This window comes from Grammomys surdaster, unplaced genomic scaffold (assembly GCF_004785775.1).
Source record: "Grammomys surdaster isolate TR1022 unplaced genomic scaffold, NIH_TR_1.0 99, whole genome shotgun sequence".
Lineage (NCBI taxonomy): Eukaryota > Metazoa > Chordata > Mammalia > Rodentia > Muridae > Grammomys > Grammomys surdaster.
The window spans coordinates 17,922,706-17,942,925 of NW_021604578.1; the positions used below are offsets into that span (position 1 = coordinate 17,922,706).

The 20,220-nt window shown below is 41.7% G+C and overlaps 3 protein-coding genes across 7 annotated transcripts in view; 1 reads left to right on the plus strand and 2 right to left on the minus strand.

The window, feature by feature from the left end:
• Positions 1-266: 266 nt before the first annotated feature.
• Positions 267-13,534, minus strand: Ak6 (adenylate kinase 6). The gene is made up of 4 exons (XM_028783114.1): positions 13,433-13,534; positions 11,275-11,367; positions 2,435-2,639; positions 267-867 (listed from the first exon to the last, which is right to left on the minus strand). The coding sequence occupies exons 1-4, from the start codon at positions 13,458-13,460 to the stop codon at positions 675-677; spliced, it is 519 nt and encodes a 172-aa protein (XP_028638947.1). The 5' UTR covers positions 13,461-13,534; the 3' UTR covers positions 267-674.
• Taf9 (TATA-box binding protein associated factor 9) lies at positions 9,492-13,534 on the minus strand. 4 transcript variants are annotated; one of them, XM_028783082.1, is made up of 3 exons: positions 13,433-13,534; positions 11,275-11,367; positions 9,492-10,523 (listed from the first exon to the last, which is right to left on the minus strand). In XM_028783082.1, the coding sequence occupies exon 3, from the start codon at positions 10,504-10,506 to the stop codon at positions 9,712-9,714; it is 795 nt and encodes a 264-aa protein (XP_028638915.1). In that variant the 5' UTR covers positions 10,507-10,523; positions 11,275-11,367; positions 13,433-13,534; the 3' UTR covers positions 9,492-9,711. The 4 variants fall into 4 exon arrangements, with proteins under 4 accessions (XP_028638915.1, XP_028638937.1, XP_028638931.1 ...); XM_028783104.1 differs by lacking the exon at positions 13,433-13,534 and adding an exon at positions 13,155-13,179; XM_028783098.1 differs by lacking the exon at positions 13,433-13,534 and adding an exon at positions 13,045-13,119.
• Rad17 (RAD17 checkpoint clamp loader component) overlaps positions 13,303-20,220 on the plus strand; it is a 31,852-nt gene continuing 24,934 nt past the window's right edge. Inside the window, exons 1-4 of one of the 2 annotated variants that reach the window (XM_028783070.1) lie at positions 13,303-13,434; positions 15,052-15,155; positions 16,168-16,422; positions 17,669-17,752. In XM_028783070.1, coding sequence (XP_028638903.1) covers positions 15,114-15,155; positions 16,168-16,422; positions 17,669-17,752 — 381 coding nt within the window. In that variant the 5' untranslated portion in view covers positions 13,303-13,434; positions 15,052-15,113. Of the gene's footprint in view, positions 13,435-13,771; positions 13,917-15,051; positions 15,156-16,167; positions 16,423-17,668; positions 17,753-20,220 lie in introns of those variants that run through there. The other variant, XM_028783062.1, reaches the window with a different exon arrangement.

A 20,220-nucleotide genomic window follows, 5' to 3' on the forward strand; every position in this document is an offset into this window, starting at 1 on the left:
GGTTTACAAAACTCTTATCTTCATGCTTCTTCATCCACAGTACCATCTCGCCAGCCCTTAAATGATTTAAGCCTACTTTTCACTGTGTGAGTGCACATGCCAGCGCGCATGCGGAAGTCGGACAATGATCACCTGTGGGAGCTGGTTCTCTCCTCCATTGTGTGGGTCTCAGCCTCAGCCTTAGTCAGGTACTCGTGCTTACAAAGCCATCTCAACAGCTCCTCCCCCCACCCCAATTTTCTCAAAATAAAGCAATACTGACGATGTATCTTTAATTTTCCATTTTTATTTTAAGAGATCACCTACATTTTACTGATTAAATTTAAGAGATCTTTACCCATTGATCAGATTTGTTATCAATTCAATTTGAAGACAATTTTCAATCTTTAGTAAGTTATATTCATATCTGAGATTGTTTAACCTTTCTCACGAAGAAAAAGAAACCCAGGCAGCAGCTAGACCTGCAACACAAGTTTTCTTCTGCTTACCCTCGGGCACTTCTACTACGTGGACTGAGTGACTATAGCCAGGCTTTTTTGCTTTGTTTTCATTGAAACAGTCTTACTATGCAGCCCTGGCTGGCCTAGAACTCACTATGTAGACCAGTTGCTGCCTCCTGAGATCTGGGACTAAAGGTGTATACCTCGGTGGTGCCTGGCCACCCAGTCTCTAAGTTAAGGGTTATGATCTTTGACCCACTGCTCAATCCATTTTGAGATTTGGTTGATATTGTCCTCTAGCTGTTCTGGTTCATTACTGGGCAGCTGATGCACAATTTCTTCTTTGTAAGATGCTATGGCTTCTTCATAAAGAACTTGAAAAATCTCACACTGAATATTGTCTTGTAGTTTCTTCTCATTATAACCCCTGGAAGGCAAAGAGAGGTTAAGCAAACACAATAGCATAAACTATAGCTTCGGGAACAACCTGGACACTTAATTTTGAGTATATGAAAATTTACACAAAAATACCTCTCATGCTCTCTTCACCCAGAGGAAAGAGACTAGCATCTACGAGAGACTTCTTTGACATGAGGACTAAACTGAGAATTATGAGACTGACATATGGTTTATCTAGATCAAGTGCTAATTTATTAGCTGCCCAAATAATTACCAATCAATTAGCCAGTAATCAAGTCCCTACCTCAAGCCAGATTCTTGGCTATGACATAAACAAAAACATCCATGGCAAGGATTTCTTCTTTTCTTTTTTTGTTTTTCGAGACAGGGTTTCTCTGTGTAGCCCTGGCTGTCCTGGAACTCACTCTGTAGACCAGGCTGGCCTCGAACTCAGAAATCTGCCTGCCTCTGCCTCCCAAGTGCTGGGATTAAAGGCGTGCGCCACCACCACCCGGCCATGGCAAGGATTTATGATAAAGATGGATAGCACACACAAGAGGAAAGTGTGGAATACCATACATCAATTGGATAATTCATCATAAAAATGTTATCTATATTTTACCAATCTCAAAGGTAATAAAAGTAAGTTACATGTTTAGGCAGTATATAAACCTATATAAACCAACTAAATACCCAGTTAAAAGTTAAGGGCCAGAGGACCACGACATGTTGTCTGTTTGTTGAAAAGCTACCAAGGCCATTTGGAGCCTTTGACAGGAATAAGAGTTTGATACTGGTACTTCAAGAACCAGCCTGACTCCATTTTGTTCCTGGAAGCCATTTTGAGCTGGAATCAAAAGTGTGTGTCACACTCAGCACATATCTTGTTAATTTTCATAAGCTTTCCTACTGTTGGTATGGAGATTAGAATGGACAGTGTTTAAACATATTAGTGTTTGGTCCTTTTCCTAGAAAAGGCTTGTATCGCCGAGCGGTGGTGGCACACGCCTTTAATCCCAGCACTTGGGAGGCAGAGGCAGGCAGATTTCTGAGTTCAAGAGTTCGAGGCCAGCCTGGTCTACAGAGTGAGTTCCAGAACAGCCAGGGCTACACACAGAAACCCTGTCTCGAAAAACCAAAAAAAAAAAAAAAAAAAAAAAAAAAGAAGAAGAAAGGAAAGAAAAGGCTTGTATTGGGGATAAAACAGGATAGTGTGGGAGGTTTTATCTGGTATATTTACTAAATCAAATTTTTAGTCGGGTAGTGTTGGTGCCCGCCTTTATTCTCAGCAAACAGGAGGCAGAGGCAGGTGATCTCTGAGTTCAAGGCCAGCTTGGTCTACAGAGTGAGTTACAGGAAAGTCAGGGCTACACAGTCTTGGGGGAAAAAATTTCAGTTGAGGCATTCTGTTACTCAGGAAGTGCTTACCTGGGCCTTACAAATGTCTTTGGCTCAGTATAACCGTATCTACAGATTCAGTTTACAGGGAGCAAATGAAGCAGCTACCTTTCAGAGCCTTCTACGGTCGTGTCAGTCAACCTCATAAACCCGAAGAAAATTTATTTAAAACAAAATCAGTTTCTTCTTTCCCTTACCTTGTTTCAAGTCGTTTGTACAATATACCATTATCTGTCCTCAACACAAACACTATGTGAAACCAGCGCTCAGGAAAGAAGTCACAGCCGTGGTAGTCAACAATGACGCCGCCCTCTTGCATCTGCTGCTCTAACTCATCGACGACCCTATCCTCATCTAGGATGGGACAGCCGTACTCCTCATCATAGCCGTCGTATAGCTGCCCTGCAAGAGGGTTACACGAGCCTGTTAGTAGTTCCTAAGTCATCGATGATGATTTCTTCAGATCAAGAGAGGGCACTGATACAATGACTGAGGCATGGTCAACAAACATCAAGGGCCAGAGCGAAAACTGGATTTTACCTAGTAGGAAACCTGGGCAACATAGCTCAACCTTTGCTTTGTGCTTGTCAGGGCCTCCCCACGCAGACCAAGTTGGCTTTGAACTAGGAATCCTCTGATCTCTACCTCTGGAGAACTAGATGACAGGATGTGCCGCCATGGCCAGCTCACATCAAACATTTGCATAAAAAAAAAAATGCCTGGAGGAGGTGGCACGTGCCTTTAATCCCAGCACTCAGGAGGCAGATCTCTATGAATTCAACGCCAGCCTGGTCTACAGAGTGAGTTCCAGGACAGCCAAGGCTACAGAGAAACCTTGTCTCAAAAAAGCAAAAAATAAAAAAGTAAAGATTTTATTTTTAAAATTGTATTTTCTCCAGGTCAGAAGTACTGAACCCCTGTAAGTGGTATTATGGGTTGCTGGCTGTAAGCCATGGGGTACTTCCTAGGAACTTAACTCTGGCCCTCTGAAAGAGAATGAGCTCTCAACCACTGAGCCATCTCTCTAGCCCCAAATACATGGGGATGGAAAGGGGTTTTCTTTGTTTTTTTGGGGTTTTTTTTTTGGGTTTTTCGAGACAGGGTTTCTCTGTGTAGCCCTGGCTGTCCTGGAACTCACTCTGTAGACCAAGCTGGCCTTGAACTCAGAAATCCGCCTGCCTCTGCCTCCCAAGTGCTGGGATTAAAGGCGTGCGCCACCACCACCCGGCGGAAAGGGGTTTTCAAGGCAGGGTTTCTCTGCGTAGCCCTAGCTGTCCTGGAACTCAGAGATCTGCCTGCCTCTGTCTATCTACCTACTAAGTGCTTGATTAATGGCATGACCCATCACTGTCTGCCCAAGTAATTATTTTAATAAAAAAGTTTACCGCCATCCCCCTTTAAGACAGGGTCTCACTGTATCTCTGGCTGGCCCTGAACTCAAGAGATCTACCTACCCAATCCTCTTGAATACTGGGATTAAAGACCTGAGCCACCCACCTGGCTAAAAGATTTACTTTATTTTTAGTCATGTATATGTCCATGTGTAGTTATGTGCCTATGACTGTGTGTGCCTGCAGGGACCAGAACCATTAGGTCTCCCTGGAACTGGAGTCAAACACACTTGTGAGCCACCCGTGGGTGCTAGGAACTGAACTTTCTTTTCTGCAAGAGCAGTATGCATTCTTAGAGTCATCTCTCCAGGCTTTCTCTACAAATTTAAATATCAAAGTCTTTAAAGAGCAGGGGAGGGGATAGCCAGTATCAGAGCTGTTAGTGGAAGGACATTTTGTTGTTGTTGTTGTTATTGACTGGCAGGAAAAGAGAACACATGGACAGACAAATATAAACACTCTCCCACATTACAACTGGGCTTCAATCCCAGCATGCTGGAGGCAGATGCAGGCACATCACTGTGAGTTTGAAGCCAGCCTGGTTCACACAGTAAGTTCTAGGACAGCCAGGACTACATAGAGAAACCCTGTCTCAAAACAACAACAAACAAAACAAAGCCACAAAAACTAAACGACAACAACAAAAAACCAAGATTGGGCTCCAAATTAAAGTCAAGAATATAAAATTGGGGGCTGGCTCAGCGGTTAAGAGCACTGACTGATCCTCCAGAGGTCCTGAGTTCAAATCCCAGCAACCACATAGTGGCTCACAACCATCTGTAATATGATCCGATGCCCTCTTCTGGTGTGTTTGAAGACAGCTATAGTGTACTTGTATAAATAAATCTTAAAAAAAAAAAAGAATATAAACTTGGGGGCTATAAGGTAGCACAGTGGTAAAGAGCACTGGCTGCCCTTCCAGAGGTCCTAAATTCCCAGCAACCACATGGTGGCTCACAACCATCTGTAATGAGTTCTGATGGCCTCTTCTGGCATCCAGGTGTGCATACAGATAGAGCGCTCATATACATAAGTCTTTCACACACATACATTCATATTCTCTCTCTCTCTCTCTCTCTGCAATCTCAAGTTCTTGCTTCTGCAAGTAAATCCCACTTCCTGAACTCACACTTTCATACGGTAAAGTGGAGTCAATATCTTTATTTTCAGAATCTTCAAGTCATTCCTCTCAACAGCTAGATGGTCTTGGACTTGGAGATATAGCTCAGTGGTAGAGCATTTGCCTAGCACTCACAAGGCCCTGAGTTCAATCAATCTCACATATAGTCAAATATATATATATATTCTATATCTATCTATCTATCGAAATAGCTTTATTTTAAAAGGCAGAGGCCTGAGAGATAGTTCATCAGTTAAAGGCACTTGCTGTTCTTTCAGAGGACCTGGGTTCGGATCCCAGAGCTCACATGGCAACTCATAACTGTCTGTAACTCCAGTTCCAAGGGGTCTGACACCCTCTTGTAGCCTGTTGGCATCAGGCATACATGTGGTAAACATACTGAAATACCTGACTCATGCTTTCAGATGTCTGCCCTCTTGGAGGCAGGGAAAGTGAGGCAGTCTTGGGTAGGGGAGCTTGCAGCTGCCACTGCTTCACATGGTGAGCAGCAAAAGCAGAGAGGAGGTAATAACCGTTAAGGAGAACCCCCAGCACCTTGGCCAGCCAGGCCCTAACCCCTAAAAGTTTCAGTCTCAGTGTCACTGTATGGAACGTAAGTCTACGGGGATGAAGAGAAGGCATATTGGTTAAGACCATGTATGGCTCCTGGAGACCAGAATTGTTTCCAGCACCCACATGGGCAGCTTACAACTGCCTGAAACTCTAACTTCGGGGGCTATATACCTCTGACCTCTGTGGGTACTCCCAAGTACACACACATAATTAACAAAAATAAAAACAAACCTGTATTACCATTTCTTAAAAAGACTTAGTTTATCTGAGTGCTCTAGCTGCATGTACACCTGTCTGCCAGAAGAGAGCATCAGAACTCATAGATGGCTGTGAACTACCATGTGGTTGCTGGAAACTGAACGAACTTAAGATTTCTGGAAGAGCAGCCGATGCTCCCAACCGCTGAGTTATCTCTCCAGCCCCCCTTTATTTCTATTTAAATCTAAAACAGCCAAGTATGAAGTAAAACCCCTTCAATCCTGGCATACAGACAAAACACCCATACACATAACCATTTTTTATTTTTAAAAAATTATATGCTGTCAAAAAATCAGATGTAGTAAAATTAACCTTTAGAATTAGAATTAATTTATTGTAATGTTTGTTTTACGTATTTTTTTTCTTTAAAGGTTTATTTAATGTGTGTTTGTTTGCCTCCATGTAACTGTGGACCACATGTATCCCTGGTGTCTAGAAGCCAGAAGTGGGCAATGAATCCTCTGGAACTGGAGTTACAGTTATGAGCTGTGAGTGCTGAGGACCAAACCTGGGTCCTTAGGAAGACCAGGCCGTGCTCTTAACCGCTGAGCCATCTCTCCAGCCTCCTTTGATGTAGAGATGAAGGTTCTAATTTTTAAAAAAGATTTATTTAATGTATATGAGTATACTGTCACTGTCTTTAGACATACCAGTAGAGGGCACTGGATCCCATTACAGATGGTTGACAGCCACCATGTGGTTGCTGAGAGTTGAACTCAGGACCTCTGGAACTCAGTCAGTGCTCTTAACCGCTGAGCCATCTCTCCAGCCCCTAGCTGTTCTTTTAATTGTCTGTATATGGTATGTGTAGACTATGTAGAGATCAAAACACATGTGACTCTTCACACCTGTGTGATTTTTCTTGCTGAGACATCTCTTTGGTCTTCAAAATATATAAAAAATATATTGACAGAGAGCTTTTTGTTGTTTTTTTCTTCTTCTTCATCCTCCAAGACAGGGTTTCTCTACGTAGCCCTGCCTGTCCTGGAACTCAACTTTGTAGACTAGGAAGGCCTTGAACTCATATCTACCAGCTTCCGCTTCCGATGCTGGGACTAAAAGTGTGCACCACTACCACCCAGATAATGAAGGATATTTTCAATCATGCCACCATATCTTAATGAAACAGTATACTTTGAAATACTTACTTCAAAAACACTTTTTTCAAACAACATGTACTAGTTATTGAAGGGATAATAAGGACACACTAGTGAACAGAATATATGAAGTTCCTTCCCTCAGATATCTAGTAAACTGGAGATGGCAGGTAAGTCTGGAAATTGGTGTGTTGCTAGGGGAGAAAATGGATGGGTACCTAGCATAACCTCAAGATGTTAGGGGAGGCTTAAAAGAAGCAACGTTGTGTGTTATCTGTGTGTGTGTGTGTGGACACGCATAGGAATCTATGGGTATGAGTATCTATGCAGAGATCGGGACAGCAATACCCTGCTGTTTACCTTGTGGTTGCAGAGTAAGAGTTCTTGCCTACAGAGCTATCTCCTAGGCAGGAAGTCATTTCATTTCTAGGCAGAGATTAGAAGTAGTTAGCTGGAGAAGGGGTCGAGAGAACTGTAGAGACTATTTTATTTTAGCCAAAGTAAGCAAGATAAAAAAGGCTATTAAGACTGCTTAAATGGGGCTGGAGAGATGGCTCAGCGGTTAAGAGCACTGACTGCTCTTTCAGAGGTCTTGAGTTCAAATCCCAGCAACCACATGGTGGCTTACAACCATCCGTAATGAGATTGGATGCCCTATTCTGGTGTGTCTGAAGACAGCTACAGTGTACTCATAAAATAAATAAATAAATAAATAGTTTTAAAAAAAAAAAAAAAAAAGACTGCTTAAATGGGGCTGGAGAGATGGCTCAGCGGTTAAGAGCACTGACTGCTCTTCTAGAGGTCCTGAGTTCAATTTCCAGCAACCACATGGTGGCTCACACCATCTCTAATGGGATCAAATGCCCTCTTCTGCTGTGTCTGAAGACATCTACAGTGTACTTATATACATTAAAAAAATAAGTAAAATTTTTTTTTTTTTCGAGACAAAAGGTTTCTCTGTATAGCCCTGGCTGTCCTGGAACTCACTCGGTAGACCAGGCTGGCCTTGAACTCAGAAATCTACCTGCCTCTGCCTCCCAAGTGCTGGGATTAAAGGCGTGCGCCACCACCGCCCGGCTAAGTAAAATCTTAAAAAAAAAAAAATTCTAGGCAGAGTCTTCATGCCAAAAATAAAGGACTACAAGAGATGGCTCAGAGGTTAAGAACACTGGCTGCTCTTCCAAAGGTCCCGAGTTCAATTTCCAGCAACCGTATGGTGGCTTACAACCATGTGTAATAGGATCTGATGCCCTCTTCTGAGGTGTCTGAAGAGTACTGTACAGATACTGTTTTTTTTTTTTTTAAGAGAAACTATAAGTTAGAGACCAAGTATAAGTGCACATAGAGTATATGTGTGGGTGGGAAGTTAGAATCAGGAAGTGGTAAGAAGACTCAAGGACGATTTCAAGGCATGCTTTTTAATTATGATAATTTGGAGATGTGTTTACAAAGTTTGGACATGTATGACAAGCATCTAAAAATTAAGCTTCCAAAATTACAAACATGAGTCACCAGCTTAAAGGTGGTTAGTCTAGAGTAAATGGGATTATGAGCAGGAGGGAAAGAATTCCAAGACAGCTGCCATGGACTCAGAGGAATCACCTTAGTTTCAGTAAATCCTTGAGGTTTTGCAGGGTTATTCCTTAGCTAAGGTAAATACACAGCAGAAGCTTAGCAACTCCCGAGTCAAGATTAATTACTGTGCAAGTACTCCATGGTAGAGTATTTGATTATTAGCATGTACCTGGTTCTATTTGAAATGAATTCAATACCCCTGTATTATTCTCCAAGACCTATGTGTACCCTGGAGTTAGCCTTTATTGGGTAGGAAACTAAGGGTAGGAAAATTGAGGATGCTAATAACACTGTAACAATTGTCTATGAGAAAGAACACAAAGTGGAGAGTAATCTAAGACAGGGGACACAGGATAAGCATGCTACCCATGCTACTGAGGTGCTCAGTCAGGAGAACCATTTGAGCCAAAGTTAGGAAAAACATTTAAACTTTAAAAAGTGAGACTAGAGCCGGGCGGTGGTGGTACACGCCTTTAATCCCAGTACTTGGGAGGTAGAGGCAGGCGGATTTCTGAGTTCGAGGTCAGCCTGCTCTATCCGAGTGAGTTCCAGGACAGCCAGGGCTACACAGAGAAACCCTGTCTCGAAAAACAAAAAAAAACAAACAAAAACAAAACAAAAAAAGTGAGACTAGACCCACTATCTCACTACCTGAAGCCCTCGTCTGGCCTCCACGGGCACCAGGCACACACAGCACAGAGCAATGCACGTACTTACAGGAAAAACACCCATATACATAAAACATTGGAAAAAATGCCTTCATATACCCAAATACCACCAAAGAAATGCCATTTAGAAAAGGAATTGAGAAACTAGACCACTTGTTTAACCTGAGGAAGTTAAATCTAAGCATATAAGTAAAATAAACATAATTTAGTTATATGAAGAAATCTTGACCAAGTAGTTCCTCCAAATATGTGTCATAGTTATATAAATTAGAGAAAATACCCTAAGAGTGACTTACTTACACACAGGAGACTCTAAAATATCTGGCTGGGTGTGGTGGTGAACACCTTTATTCCCAGCACTCAAGAAACAGAGGCAGGAGGAGCTGTGAGTTCAAGGCCAGGCCAACATAGTTCCCAGGATATCCAGTACTACAGAGAGACCCTGCCTCAAAAATCAATAAGCATCTAAAGACAGAGGTAAGTAGCACAGTAGATGTAATAACAAAGGCTGTAAAAACTTCAAACTGAGGGGGAAACTGTTTTTGAAAACATAACTGCCAAAGTACCAAGAATCAAATTGACAAATAACAATTTTATTTTTATGCATAAAGGATGATGAAAAACCATTACTAGTTCTAGTAAAACTGAACATTTCAATCAAAAAAGCATAGTAAGTATACTTATTAAATACCACTTTCTAGAAGTACAGTGTTAAAACATCTAACATGCTTTTTAAACTTCAGTACAATGGATCCAAGACCAAGAGTACAGGTTACATGCATCAAGGCTAGATTACAAATTATCATAGTCATCATCATCATCATCGTCATCATCATCATCTTCTTCACGCTTTCTTTTCAGCGTACTTGCTGACTCACTGACTGTATTTTGTGACACCATATTAGTAGTAATAAGAATATTTTTGGACCCAATTAATGATGGATTAATAAGAACATTCTGAACTGCTGATGTTGCAGGAATGGGAGCTTTTACAGCAGGGGACTGAGAAGCAGGCATCTGCACTGTAAACCTCTGTCCTGTGAGGGACATTGGAGTGCCTACTTTAGATGAAACGGACATGGTTTGTGGAGTTGGTGTACCTAGTGTGGGAGTACTTGGCCTACTAGAAACTGAACCAACACTTAACCTTGGAACCGTTATTCTTCCTGCAGGAGTAGGTGCCTTTTTTTGTAAAGACTTAAGCCTATAGTTTGGAGCAGTTAAGCAATATCTATCAGGTGGCAATCTAGGGCCTGAATATGGCTTTATCAGTGGCAAAGGGGTTTGATTTCTTTGTCTTGCAATATCTAATAAGAAATCTCTTGGGGGAGGAGAAGTGAACGACTGGTCAGCCCGGCACTGGATTGCCAACCGTACATCGTCTGCGTCAACAGTAGTTTTCTTAGCATGGCTTGAATAGATTTTAGCATCATCTAGAATTGTGGTCACATAGCGGAAGGCAAACTCCAGCATCTGATTTATAACTCTTGGCTCATACTCTGTAATCCCCATATCCTTCAGGATTTGTGCCATCATCTGTGCATCTTTCGGCATGCTCTTGGGAGACGCCATCTTGCCAGACTCCATGATATCCGGTGATCAGACTTTAGGTCATTTAAAAAAAATATGGAAATTAGATCAAACCGAAAAAGTTACTTTAGTAGCAACTGCTAATAATTTTAAATTTTCAAATGTGTTAAAACGTTTAAAAATATATTTAAAATACAAAACATCAATCCTTCTAGTTAAGCATATTTAAACTTCCCTTTGCTTAAATATGGAATTCCTTCTCTGAATGTGGACTATAAAAAGGATGACACAAATAAGTTAAATAATAAAAGATTAGGGGAAAATAAGGGAAAACAAGTAAAATTATCACTTTAGACCATATGCAGTGAGTCTGGGCATGCAACTGTCAAAGTGATTTTTAAAAAATAATATGATATTGTCCTAGACTAATGGTTTGCGTTCACAGTAATCTGTTCTTCCTGAGAGATCAATATGTCTCGGACATACATTTAAAATCACCCAAACCTTTGTGTCTGATGAGCTCTTTCATTTTCCCTCTTCTTCATAGTCAGATCTTATCTATCCACTTTCCTAACAGAAACTCTCAATTACTACTGTTTGCAACAATGCTAGTTATTTTGGGTTAGGGAAGGGAAAATGTCCAAAATAACTATGTAATACTACTATTTCCCACACACGTGACATCTTTTCTTTCTCAAGTCCCTAGCAGAACATAAATTACTTATTACCAGGACCTTTCTGCTTCCTGGCCCTCTAGCAACACTTAACAGTACTAATACTCTACTACCTCACTTAAAAACAAAAAAACAACAAAGCGACCCTCACCTTCTCGAGCTAGATCTCCCACATTAACGTACTTCAGGCCTGATCTTGATGCAAGTTCTTTGCCTAGTGTGGTTTTTCCAACCCCTGGTGTACCTGTAAGAAAAGCAACAGAAAAATATTGTTCAAATACTACTTATTAGATGTCAGCCATCTTCTGCCTTTAAGGTTCTTAACTGGCATAGATATTTTCTTAATTAGCAATCATATATGAATATATACCATGAACTACTAAAAATTCCCCAGAAAGCCTTTAATCCCAGCACTTGGGGCAGAGGCAGGTGATAATCTCTGTGACTTCAAGACCAGATTAGCTACATAGTTTCAGGACAGCCAGAGATACAAAGTTAGACCCTGTCTCAAAACCAAACCAAACCAAACAAAACCACCAAAAAATTCTCTAGAAATTACCAGGTATCAGTGTCTATATCCTAATCTCCAGGGATAGGACTCCAGCAATTTTGATGCCAATTCTGCCTGCCAATAACATAAAATTTCCAGCATAAAATTAAGCACCTCAAATACACATACAAATACAAAAATCATCATTTGTTGCATTAATAAAAGCTGAAAAAACATTCAACGGAAAAAATGTAAGTAGTATGAGAAATACCATTACTACTATCTACCCCTAACTTTCCCAGAGGGAACTACTATAAACCAGTTTCTTACTTAACCTTCTATGTGTTTGTGCATATCTAAGGGACACTTGGTATACAATTAAATATATGTGCACATACACACTGCATATATCCACACACAGCATCAATACCCTCTTGCATAACTGACACTATACATTGTTCTTTTATCTTTTTATAGCTAACACCCTTATAAGACAATCAAATGCATAATGTTCAAACTCAAAATTGCTGAAGCCAATTTGAACATTAGAAGTAGTCCTGAAAAATCATGTCTCTATATTCAGGAAAATATATTTTCACTGTAGTGATACACCAATCTCAACCTTTGACTCCATATGTGTCAACTCTGTATTCAACACTCTCATTCTATTCAAATCTACAGATATCTTAAGATGTAGCTCTTGTTTTGTTTCCTCCCTCACCCCCAATAGGGTGCTGCTGTGTGCATCCTAGGCTGGCCTGACTTCCCATCCTCCTTAGTATTGGAGTAACAGACATATGCCACTCCATATGTAGTTCTGGGACTCCAAACCAGGGCTTCCTGCCTACTAGTAATAATAAGTACTCTATCAACAGGGTCTCCCTCTGTAGCCTACTGGGCTTCAGAATCTTAAACCCCCAAGACACTGACCACGCAAATCAGATATTATAAAATGCTCCTCCTAAGGAATCTAAAAAAGCTAAAGTCTGTAGAGCTGAGACAGACAACCACCTTACGAAATTACCTGACAGAAACCTTGCTTTCGCAAACAGCAGCTTTATTTTTTTCAATAAAGGGGCAGCGTCTATATCCATTCCGCTTTGGTACCACTGACCTATGACGCTAACTAAATGCTACAGCTTAACATTTCTAACTAAATCTCTGAAACGCCCCACCCATGATCAGCTCCAGATCACCACAAACGTCTACAAACGCCCAGAAACCTTAACACTAAAACAACAAAAGCCTGTGCCGCGAACTGAACTAAGTAACAGTTAATTAGTCACGTCTCTTCACAAGCATCCCCAAATCATCTACCAAAACCTTTTGGGAAGTGTTTCTCAGAAGCAAAGGGGTATTTTAAAAAAAGAGAGAAAGAGAGAGGAAAAGAAAAGATGACGACCAGGAAGGCCCGAGGACTGGGGCACCCACCATTACCACATCTCCTAACGGCTAAAAACTGCCTCACGGCACCTCGGTTTTAAAAATCCCAAGCCCGACCGCGATAAGGGATCAGCAGCCCGTTTTCCAGGCAAAGATACCAGATTGACAAAGACCAAGTGTCCGGCAGGGCGACGGAGCAGGACCGCACCGCCGCTCTCTTCCTCGGCGCGGCGCGTCTGGCCAACCGACCCACCGCCTCCCCCACTTCCCCGCCCCCTCCGCCCCAACGGTCGCGAGCGCCGGGTCCTGACGCGACAGCAACACGACACGCCGCGCGGCCTGAGGAGCCCCGAGGCCGAATACTCAGCGCCCCGGGACCTCACAGCACTCGGCAAACCCCAGCCCGGCCCGGCCCGACCCCGCCGCGCGCCCTAACCGGTGAGCAGGATGTTCGGAAGCTTCATAGTCCGCCTTCACACGCAGCCAGCGCCTCGGCTCACGCGCCCGCCCGACGCGCTCTCCAGGGAGGAGCCGGAAAGGGCGGGCGGTCGCGTGCGCCCGCGGCTAGGTTCCCTCGAGGCTGTCCGCGGGGCTCGCACGCACTTAGGATCCCCTTAGCACGCACCAATGACTCCGCGCCCTCGGGCGCTACGCTCCCATCGAATGGTGGGATGCCGGGTCCCAAGTCCCACCTGCGTTTCGGGTCAGGCAGTACGCTGGACGCCTACGTCACTCCCTCGCTTGCCGGCCCCGCCCCTTTGGCTGCGTCGCGGACGCGCCACCAGTCAGGAAGGTCCCCAGGAGGCGGGGCCTCCTAGACGCCTGCGGCTGAGCTGGGAGGGCTGGGCGCCTACCCTTCCACATTACAGCCTGGGCTCCTTCACTTCTTTCCGCCCGCGAGGGGACGCAGCTCCCAAAAAGTAAGGACTCCGCTGCTTCCGCTTTACTTATTAATGTCTTAGAGGCGTGAGGCCAACTTCGTCTTCACGCCTACCTGGGCTGTCCTCCCGACCCGCTCTCCAATATGGACTGGTGTAGGATGTACGTTAGGAGCCCTGGCCTGGAGCCATGGTGCGTGATGTCAGCTCTGCTCACTGTAGATTGCAGAAACACCTAGGACTGATGTGTGAGCTTTGTGTCCCTGTCCCCTGTGCAGAGTGTGAGGTGGAGGTGGATCGGCTAGGAGTAGTCTTGAAGTTCTCGTTTATCTCCAGCTTATTTCACGAGCCTGGTATTATCTGAGACAATTGTCTGTTTATCGAAAGAGATGATTGTCAATCTTGTTGTTCGAAGAGCCCTGACCATTAAGCATCTTTTATTTCGACAAGTATAATTGCTTAAGTAGACGTTTTTGTGTCCTTTTGAAACGTCAGGCCCTAATCCTAAATTATAGAGGGGAAGAGAATTTGTTTTATTAGGTGGGAAAGTTTTCAGGGTATGGGTTTGTGTGTGCCTACAACTCTAAAATAGACCCGTGTGCCATCCAGTATATACGTTTATCCAAAGTGACTGATGAGTGTGACTTCATTTTGGTTTTTCTTTTTTCTTTCTTTTCTTTTTTTTTCGAGACAGGGTTTCTCTGTGTAGCCCTGGCTGTCCTGGAACTCACTTTGTAGACCAGGCTGGCCTCGAACTCAGTAATCCGCCTGCCTCTGCCTCCCAAGTGCTGGGATTAAAGGCGTGTGCCACCACTGCCTGGCTTTCTTTTTTCTTAAATTGTAAATCCACTGTACTTTGCAGCATGATATGAAATAAGAATTTCAGCATAAAAAATGCTCATGTGGGATTAGTTTTTCTTTATAACAAAAGGTAAGTGCACAAATATGTGGTTTTTCTGTTTCATTCATCATTGAGTTTATATGAAAAGCCTTTTATGTTACACCACCCGCCACAAATAGATTATCTGATAAAACTGTAATCATTTACAATTTATCTTAGAGTCTTAATATTTTTGAGCCTCTATTTCATGGTTGATTATGTATTTTGATATCGATTACTATTAACCCTGTATTTACAGTTTTTTCTAATTTGAGTTTTTTTTTTCTTTTTCCCAAGGTGAATTATACTTCAACATACTCTAAATTGTATGCTACTGATGGGAACTGTCAAAGTTTATAATGTCAGAAACTTTCCTTAGACCAAAGGTGTCTTCTACGAAGGTATGATGTATAAAATGGCCATGCAGTAATTGCCTAAAGAGAATGAGAAAAGTTTGTTCTCAGTGCCTTATGCCTATTAAAGTACTGATGGTCCAATGTGTGTTGTAATTAGTGATCTGCAGTCTGGTAAGCTGCAAAACAACTATAACCATAATGATGAAAAGTCTCCTTTTCTTTTCTTTCTTTCTTTCTTTCTTTCTTTTTTTTTTTTTTTGATTTTTGGGGTTGTTTGTTTGTTTTGTTTGTTTTTCGAGACAGGGTTTCTCTGTGTAGCCCTGGCTGTCCTGGAACTCACTCTGTAGACCAGGCTGGCCTTGAACTCAGAAATCCTCCTGCCTCTGCCTCCCAAGTGCTGGGATTAAAGGCGTGTGCCACCACTGCCCGGCAAAAAATTACATCTTTAGTTGGTGTGTAGGGACATGCCTGTAATTCTGGCATTTAAGGGGTGGAAGCAGGAGGCAGAAGCAAGGCTAACTTAGAAGATGTGACCCACTGTTTCATAAAAGAATAAAGTCCTCTATTTTACCTAGGAAAGGCTAGTTAATAAAAAAGAATTAAGTTTCTGTTCTTATTTTATGGCATCCATCATTACCATGACTCAATATGCAGTTATGCAAAATTTAACTCTTATTCTAAACAGAAACTTAACTAGTAACTCTCAGAAACAGTTTTATTTGAAGAACTGATTTATTGCCTGCACTTGAGAGGTAGAGACAGAAGGTTCTCAAGTTTTAGGCCAGCATAGATAACACAGCAAGACTGTCTTAAAAAGGAAAGGAAAACTCAAAATGCTGAGTGTGGTAGCATCGTGCCTGTAATTCTAGTACTTGGGAGGCTAAGACAGGAGCAGCTGCATTTAAGGTTATCTTTGGCTACACAGTGCCTTCCAGGTCAGCTTAAGCATGACCCCATTTCAAAAATCATTGAGTGTTGCAGGCATATTCTAAAGTAGTTCAGTTGCAGAGGGAATAGATGTAAAAACTGTAGTAACTAAAGTTTCATTTCTTCTCAGGTATCAAACTGGGTGGATCCAGCATTTGATGACTTTTCAGCGAACACTGCCATCACCACCATCACTGCTTCATCTTTAAGTTTGAATAACTCCAGTCACAGAAGAAAATATTTGCCCTCCACATTAGAAAGTAATAGATTGTCCACTAGAAAAAGAGGAAGGCTGTCTTTAGAACAGACTTATGGTCTAGAAACTTCGAAAGAACATCTGTCTGACAATGAACCATGGGTGGATAAATATAAGCCAGAAACTCAGGTACCCACTGAATACCATACAAACATGTCTGTGATTTTTTAGGATGGATGAGCATGGATAACAAAGAAGAGTTTTATTGTTAAGAATTTTTTTAGCTTAGTGGGTAGCCCACAAATTTAATCCCATCACTCAGGAGGCTGGTCAACCTAGTGAGTTTACTACCAGGATTATTTACATAGCAAGTTCCAGGAAAGCCAGGGCTGTATAGAGAGACCCAGTCACAAAATTAGTAAGTAAGTAAAATGTAGTAGAGAAGAAAAACACTGGTTTGTACTTTTTTTTTTAACGTTTAAAGGTTGTGATACGACTGAGTTATTCTGCAGTTGTAGCATCTTTTCTCTGTCTTTAACCCTAGACTAGAATTTACAAATGCAGTACCCTTTTCTGTTTCTTCCCCAAAATATATTGCTGGATTTTTTAGACTTTCATGATAAACAGAAGTATAAAAAATTGCCATGCAGTGTAGCAACATAAGAATAGGGTTTTTCCATAATAGTATGAAAATTAAGGGGCTGGGGAGATGCCTCAGCACCTAAGAGCACTGGCTGCTTTTCTAGAGGACCAGAGGTACATGATGGAAGAAAAGAACAGACTTCTACAAGTTGTTGGCAACCCCCTCAAAACAAATTAATAAGCATAAAATATAATAAAATATAAAATATAAATAAGCATAAAAAGCTTATTAAATAAGCATAAATAAAAATTTAAGTATGCCAGATGGTGGTGGTGCACGCCTTTAATCCCAGCACTTAGGAGGCAGAGACTGGTGGATTTCTGAGTTCGAGGCCAGCCTGGTCTACAGAGTCTACAGAGTGAGTTCCAGGACAGCCCGGGCTACACAGAGAAACCAAAAAAAAATAGTCAAAAGGCTCTATTATAGCACATTACTATTTTGTAAACTTTTAAAAAAAGATTCATTCATTCATTCATTTATTTATGAGTCCACTGTAGCTGTCTTCACACACACCAGAAGAGGGCATCAGGATTCTATTATAGACCATGTGGTTGTTGGGAATTGAACTGAGGACCTCTGAAAGAACAGTCAGTGCTCTTAACCACTGAGCTATTTCTCCAACCCTTGCAAACATTTTTTAACTTACTCATTTTTTATGTATGAAAGAGCAACAAGTGCTCTTAACTGTTGAGCTATCTCTTCAACCTGTTTTTCACTAAAATGTTCATATTAAAAGCTGCTGACAGGCTACAAATGTTTTGAAACGTTTTTAACCTCAAGTTTTTATCTTAGCATGAACTTGCTGTGCATAAAAAGAAAATTGAAGAGGTTGAAACCTGGTTAAAAGCTCAAGTCTTAGAAGTGAAGCCGAAACAGGTAAGCAATGTATTTACAATAGTTAGCATCATTAGTTCTCTGACTTAAAAGATGTTAATCTCATTTAAAGTTTTACTGTGTAACCCTGGCTGGCCAGGATAGCCTCAAACTAACAGGAGATCTACCTGCTTCTGTCTTCAGAATGCTGGGGTTAAACATATGCTCATTATATAGCCCCAGGCGTCCTTGGAACTGATTGTGTGCCCTAGGGTGATCTTCAGTTTATGATGTACCTTCTGTCTCATCCAATTTCTGGGATTATAAACATGAACCACCATGCCTGGGAAGAAGTTAATCTTATGATCACTTTATTTATACATCTTCATATTACCTTCAATAAAAGCTTCTTGATGTTTTATTTCCAACCTCTCTAAAAGCCTCCTAGAGGAGCTAGGAGATGGGTCAGAGAGTTGGACAACTGGAGTTCAATCCTTGGGTACCACACGTTAGAAGGTCAGAACGAGTTCCTACAGTTGTCCTTTGACATCATCTTGTGCCACACTCATGCCTCCCCACAGTGAATAACTAAATGAATGTATTTGTTTGCTTTGTTTTAAAAAACTCCAAAACTTAAAATTTTCCCCCTTATTTGTCCCCCTTTTCCTCTTACATCCCAAACTCAGCCTAAGGCATATGGTAAGCCAATGGAGTGCTAGTGTTTTTAGCACATCTCCTTATTTCACAGTAAAGCAAGCAATCAATTTACATAGTAGTGGTTTTTAAAAAAAACTATATCTGGAAATAGTCCTCATTAATGTTAACTTGATGTTTTGTTTCACTTCCTTATTCCACAGTTATTCTTAGCCCCTCTTTAAAAGGTAGAATATTTTCTCTTGGTCTTTAGAATCTTTAAACACACAGGAAAATAGAAGTATTCATATCTCTACAATATAGCTTTGCTTTTTTTGTAAGTCCTTTATATTAAATTAAAACTGACTCTGGGTGGTGTGGTGGCACACATCTTTAATCTCAGCACTTATGAGGCAGAGTCAGGAGATCCCTATAAGTTTAAGGCCAATCTGGTCTACAGAGCAAGTTCCAGGACAGTCAAGGCTACACAGAGAAACCTAGTCTCAGAGAGAGAGAGAAAGGGAAGGAGGGAGGGAGAGAGGGAGGAAAAGAGAGAGAGAGAGAAAGAGAGAGAGACAGAAAGTAAGTATTGATATGTTCTATAACATGCATAAAGCAAAACAAAATCCTGACATTTTGGCCAGGTTAGTACACACCTTTAATGTCAGTAACTTAGGAGTCAGAGTCAAGGTGAATCTCTTGAGTTCAAGGCCAGCCATGTCTAACTTAGTTGAAACCCTTTCTCGAAACAACAGAAACCCTGACATTTCAGCCAGACTTGAGATTGCATGTTACATCTCACTGTAACCTTTTTTTTTTTTTTTTGAGTGATCTGGGCCTCACTTTAAACTTTGATTCCTATTTTTTTTTCCCCCCAGACAGGGTTTCTCTGTATATCCCTGGCTGTCCTGGAACTCACTCTGTAGACCAGGCTGGCCTCAAACTCAGAAATCCCCCTGCCTCTGCCTCCCAAGTGCTGGGATTAAAGACGTGCGCCAACACTGCCCAGCGTTATTCCTAATTTATTATATATATATACCATATTCTCCTTTTTAAAAATTACAGTGTGCAGTGTTACCTGTCCTCAAAATGCTTTCTGCAGCTGCTATGTTTCAGCTGGAATCTAAACAAGAACAAGACACTGCACTTGATTGCTGTGTCTCTTAATCTTTGTTTCCTTTTCTTAATCTTGTAACCATCTGTGCCTTTTAGTTTTTCTCTCAGTATAAGACATGCTGGGCAGTGGTGGTCCATGCCTTTAATCCCAGCACTTGGGAGGCAGAGGCAGGAGGAAGTCTGAGTTTGAGGCCAGCCTGGTCTACAGAGTGAGTTCCAGGACAGCCAGGGATATACAGAGAAACCCTGTCTGGGGGAAAAAAAAAAAAAGACATTGACGTAATTGAAGAGACCATGCCTGTTGCTGTTGACAGCAAGAGCCTCATACTTGGATGTGTGTGTGTTGGTTTGTTTTCTCTGACAGTGTGTCCTGCATTTGTATTTTCCAAAACTTTTTTTTTTTTCCTGTTTGAGAGATGATCTCACTCTATTACCCAGGCTAGAATCAAACTCCTGGGCTTAAATATTCTCACTTCAGCCTCCTGAGTAGCCAGGTTTACAGGCTTGATTAGATTCAGATAGAACATTTCATTATAAGTTTGTGGGTGTTTTTATATTATGATGTATTAGAAAGCAAATAGTTCTGCTTTTTTGTTTGCTTTTTGTTTTTTTCTTAGCCGTGCTAAGATAAACCACTGTCTTAATCAGCCAGGCAGGTGCTCTACCCCTGAGCTCCCTCCTCAGAGCTTTGTTATTGCTGGAGTTGGGATTTCATTGTATTTCCTAGGTGAGGCTTGAATTCCTGGGCTCATGCATCTCAGTACCTTGGACTCCTGAGTGCT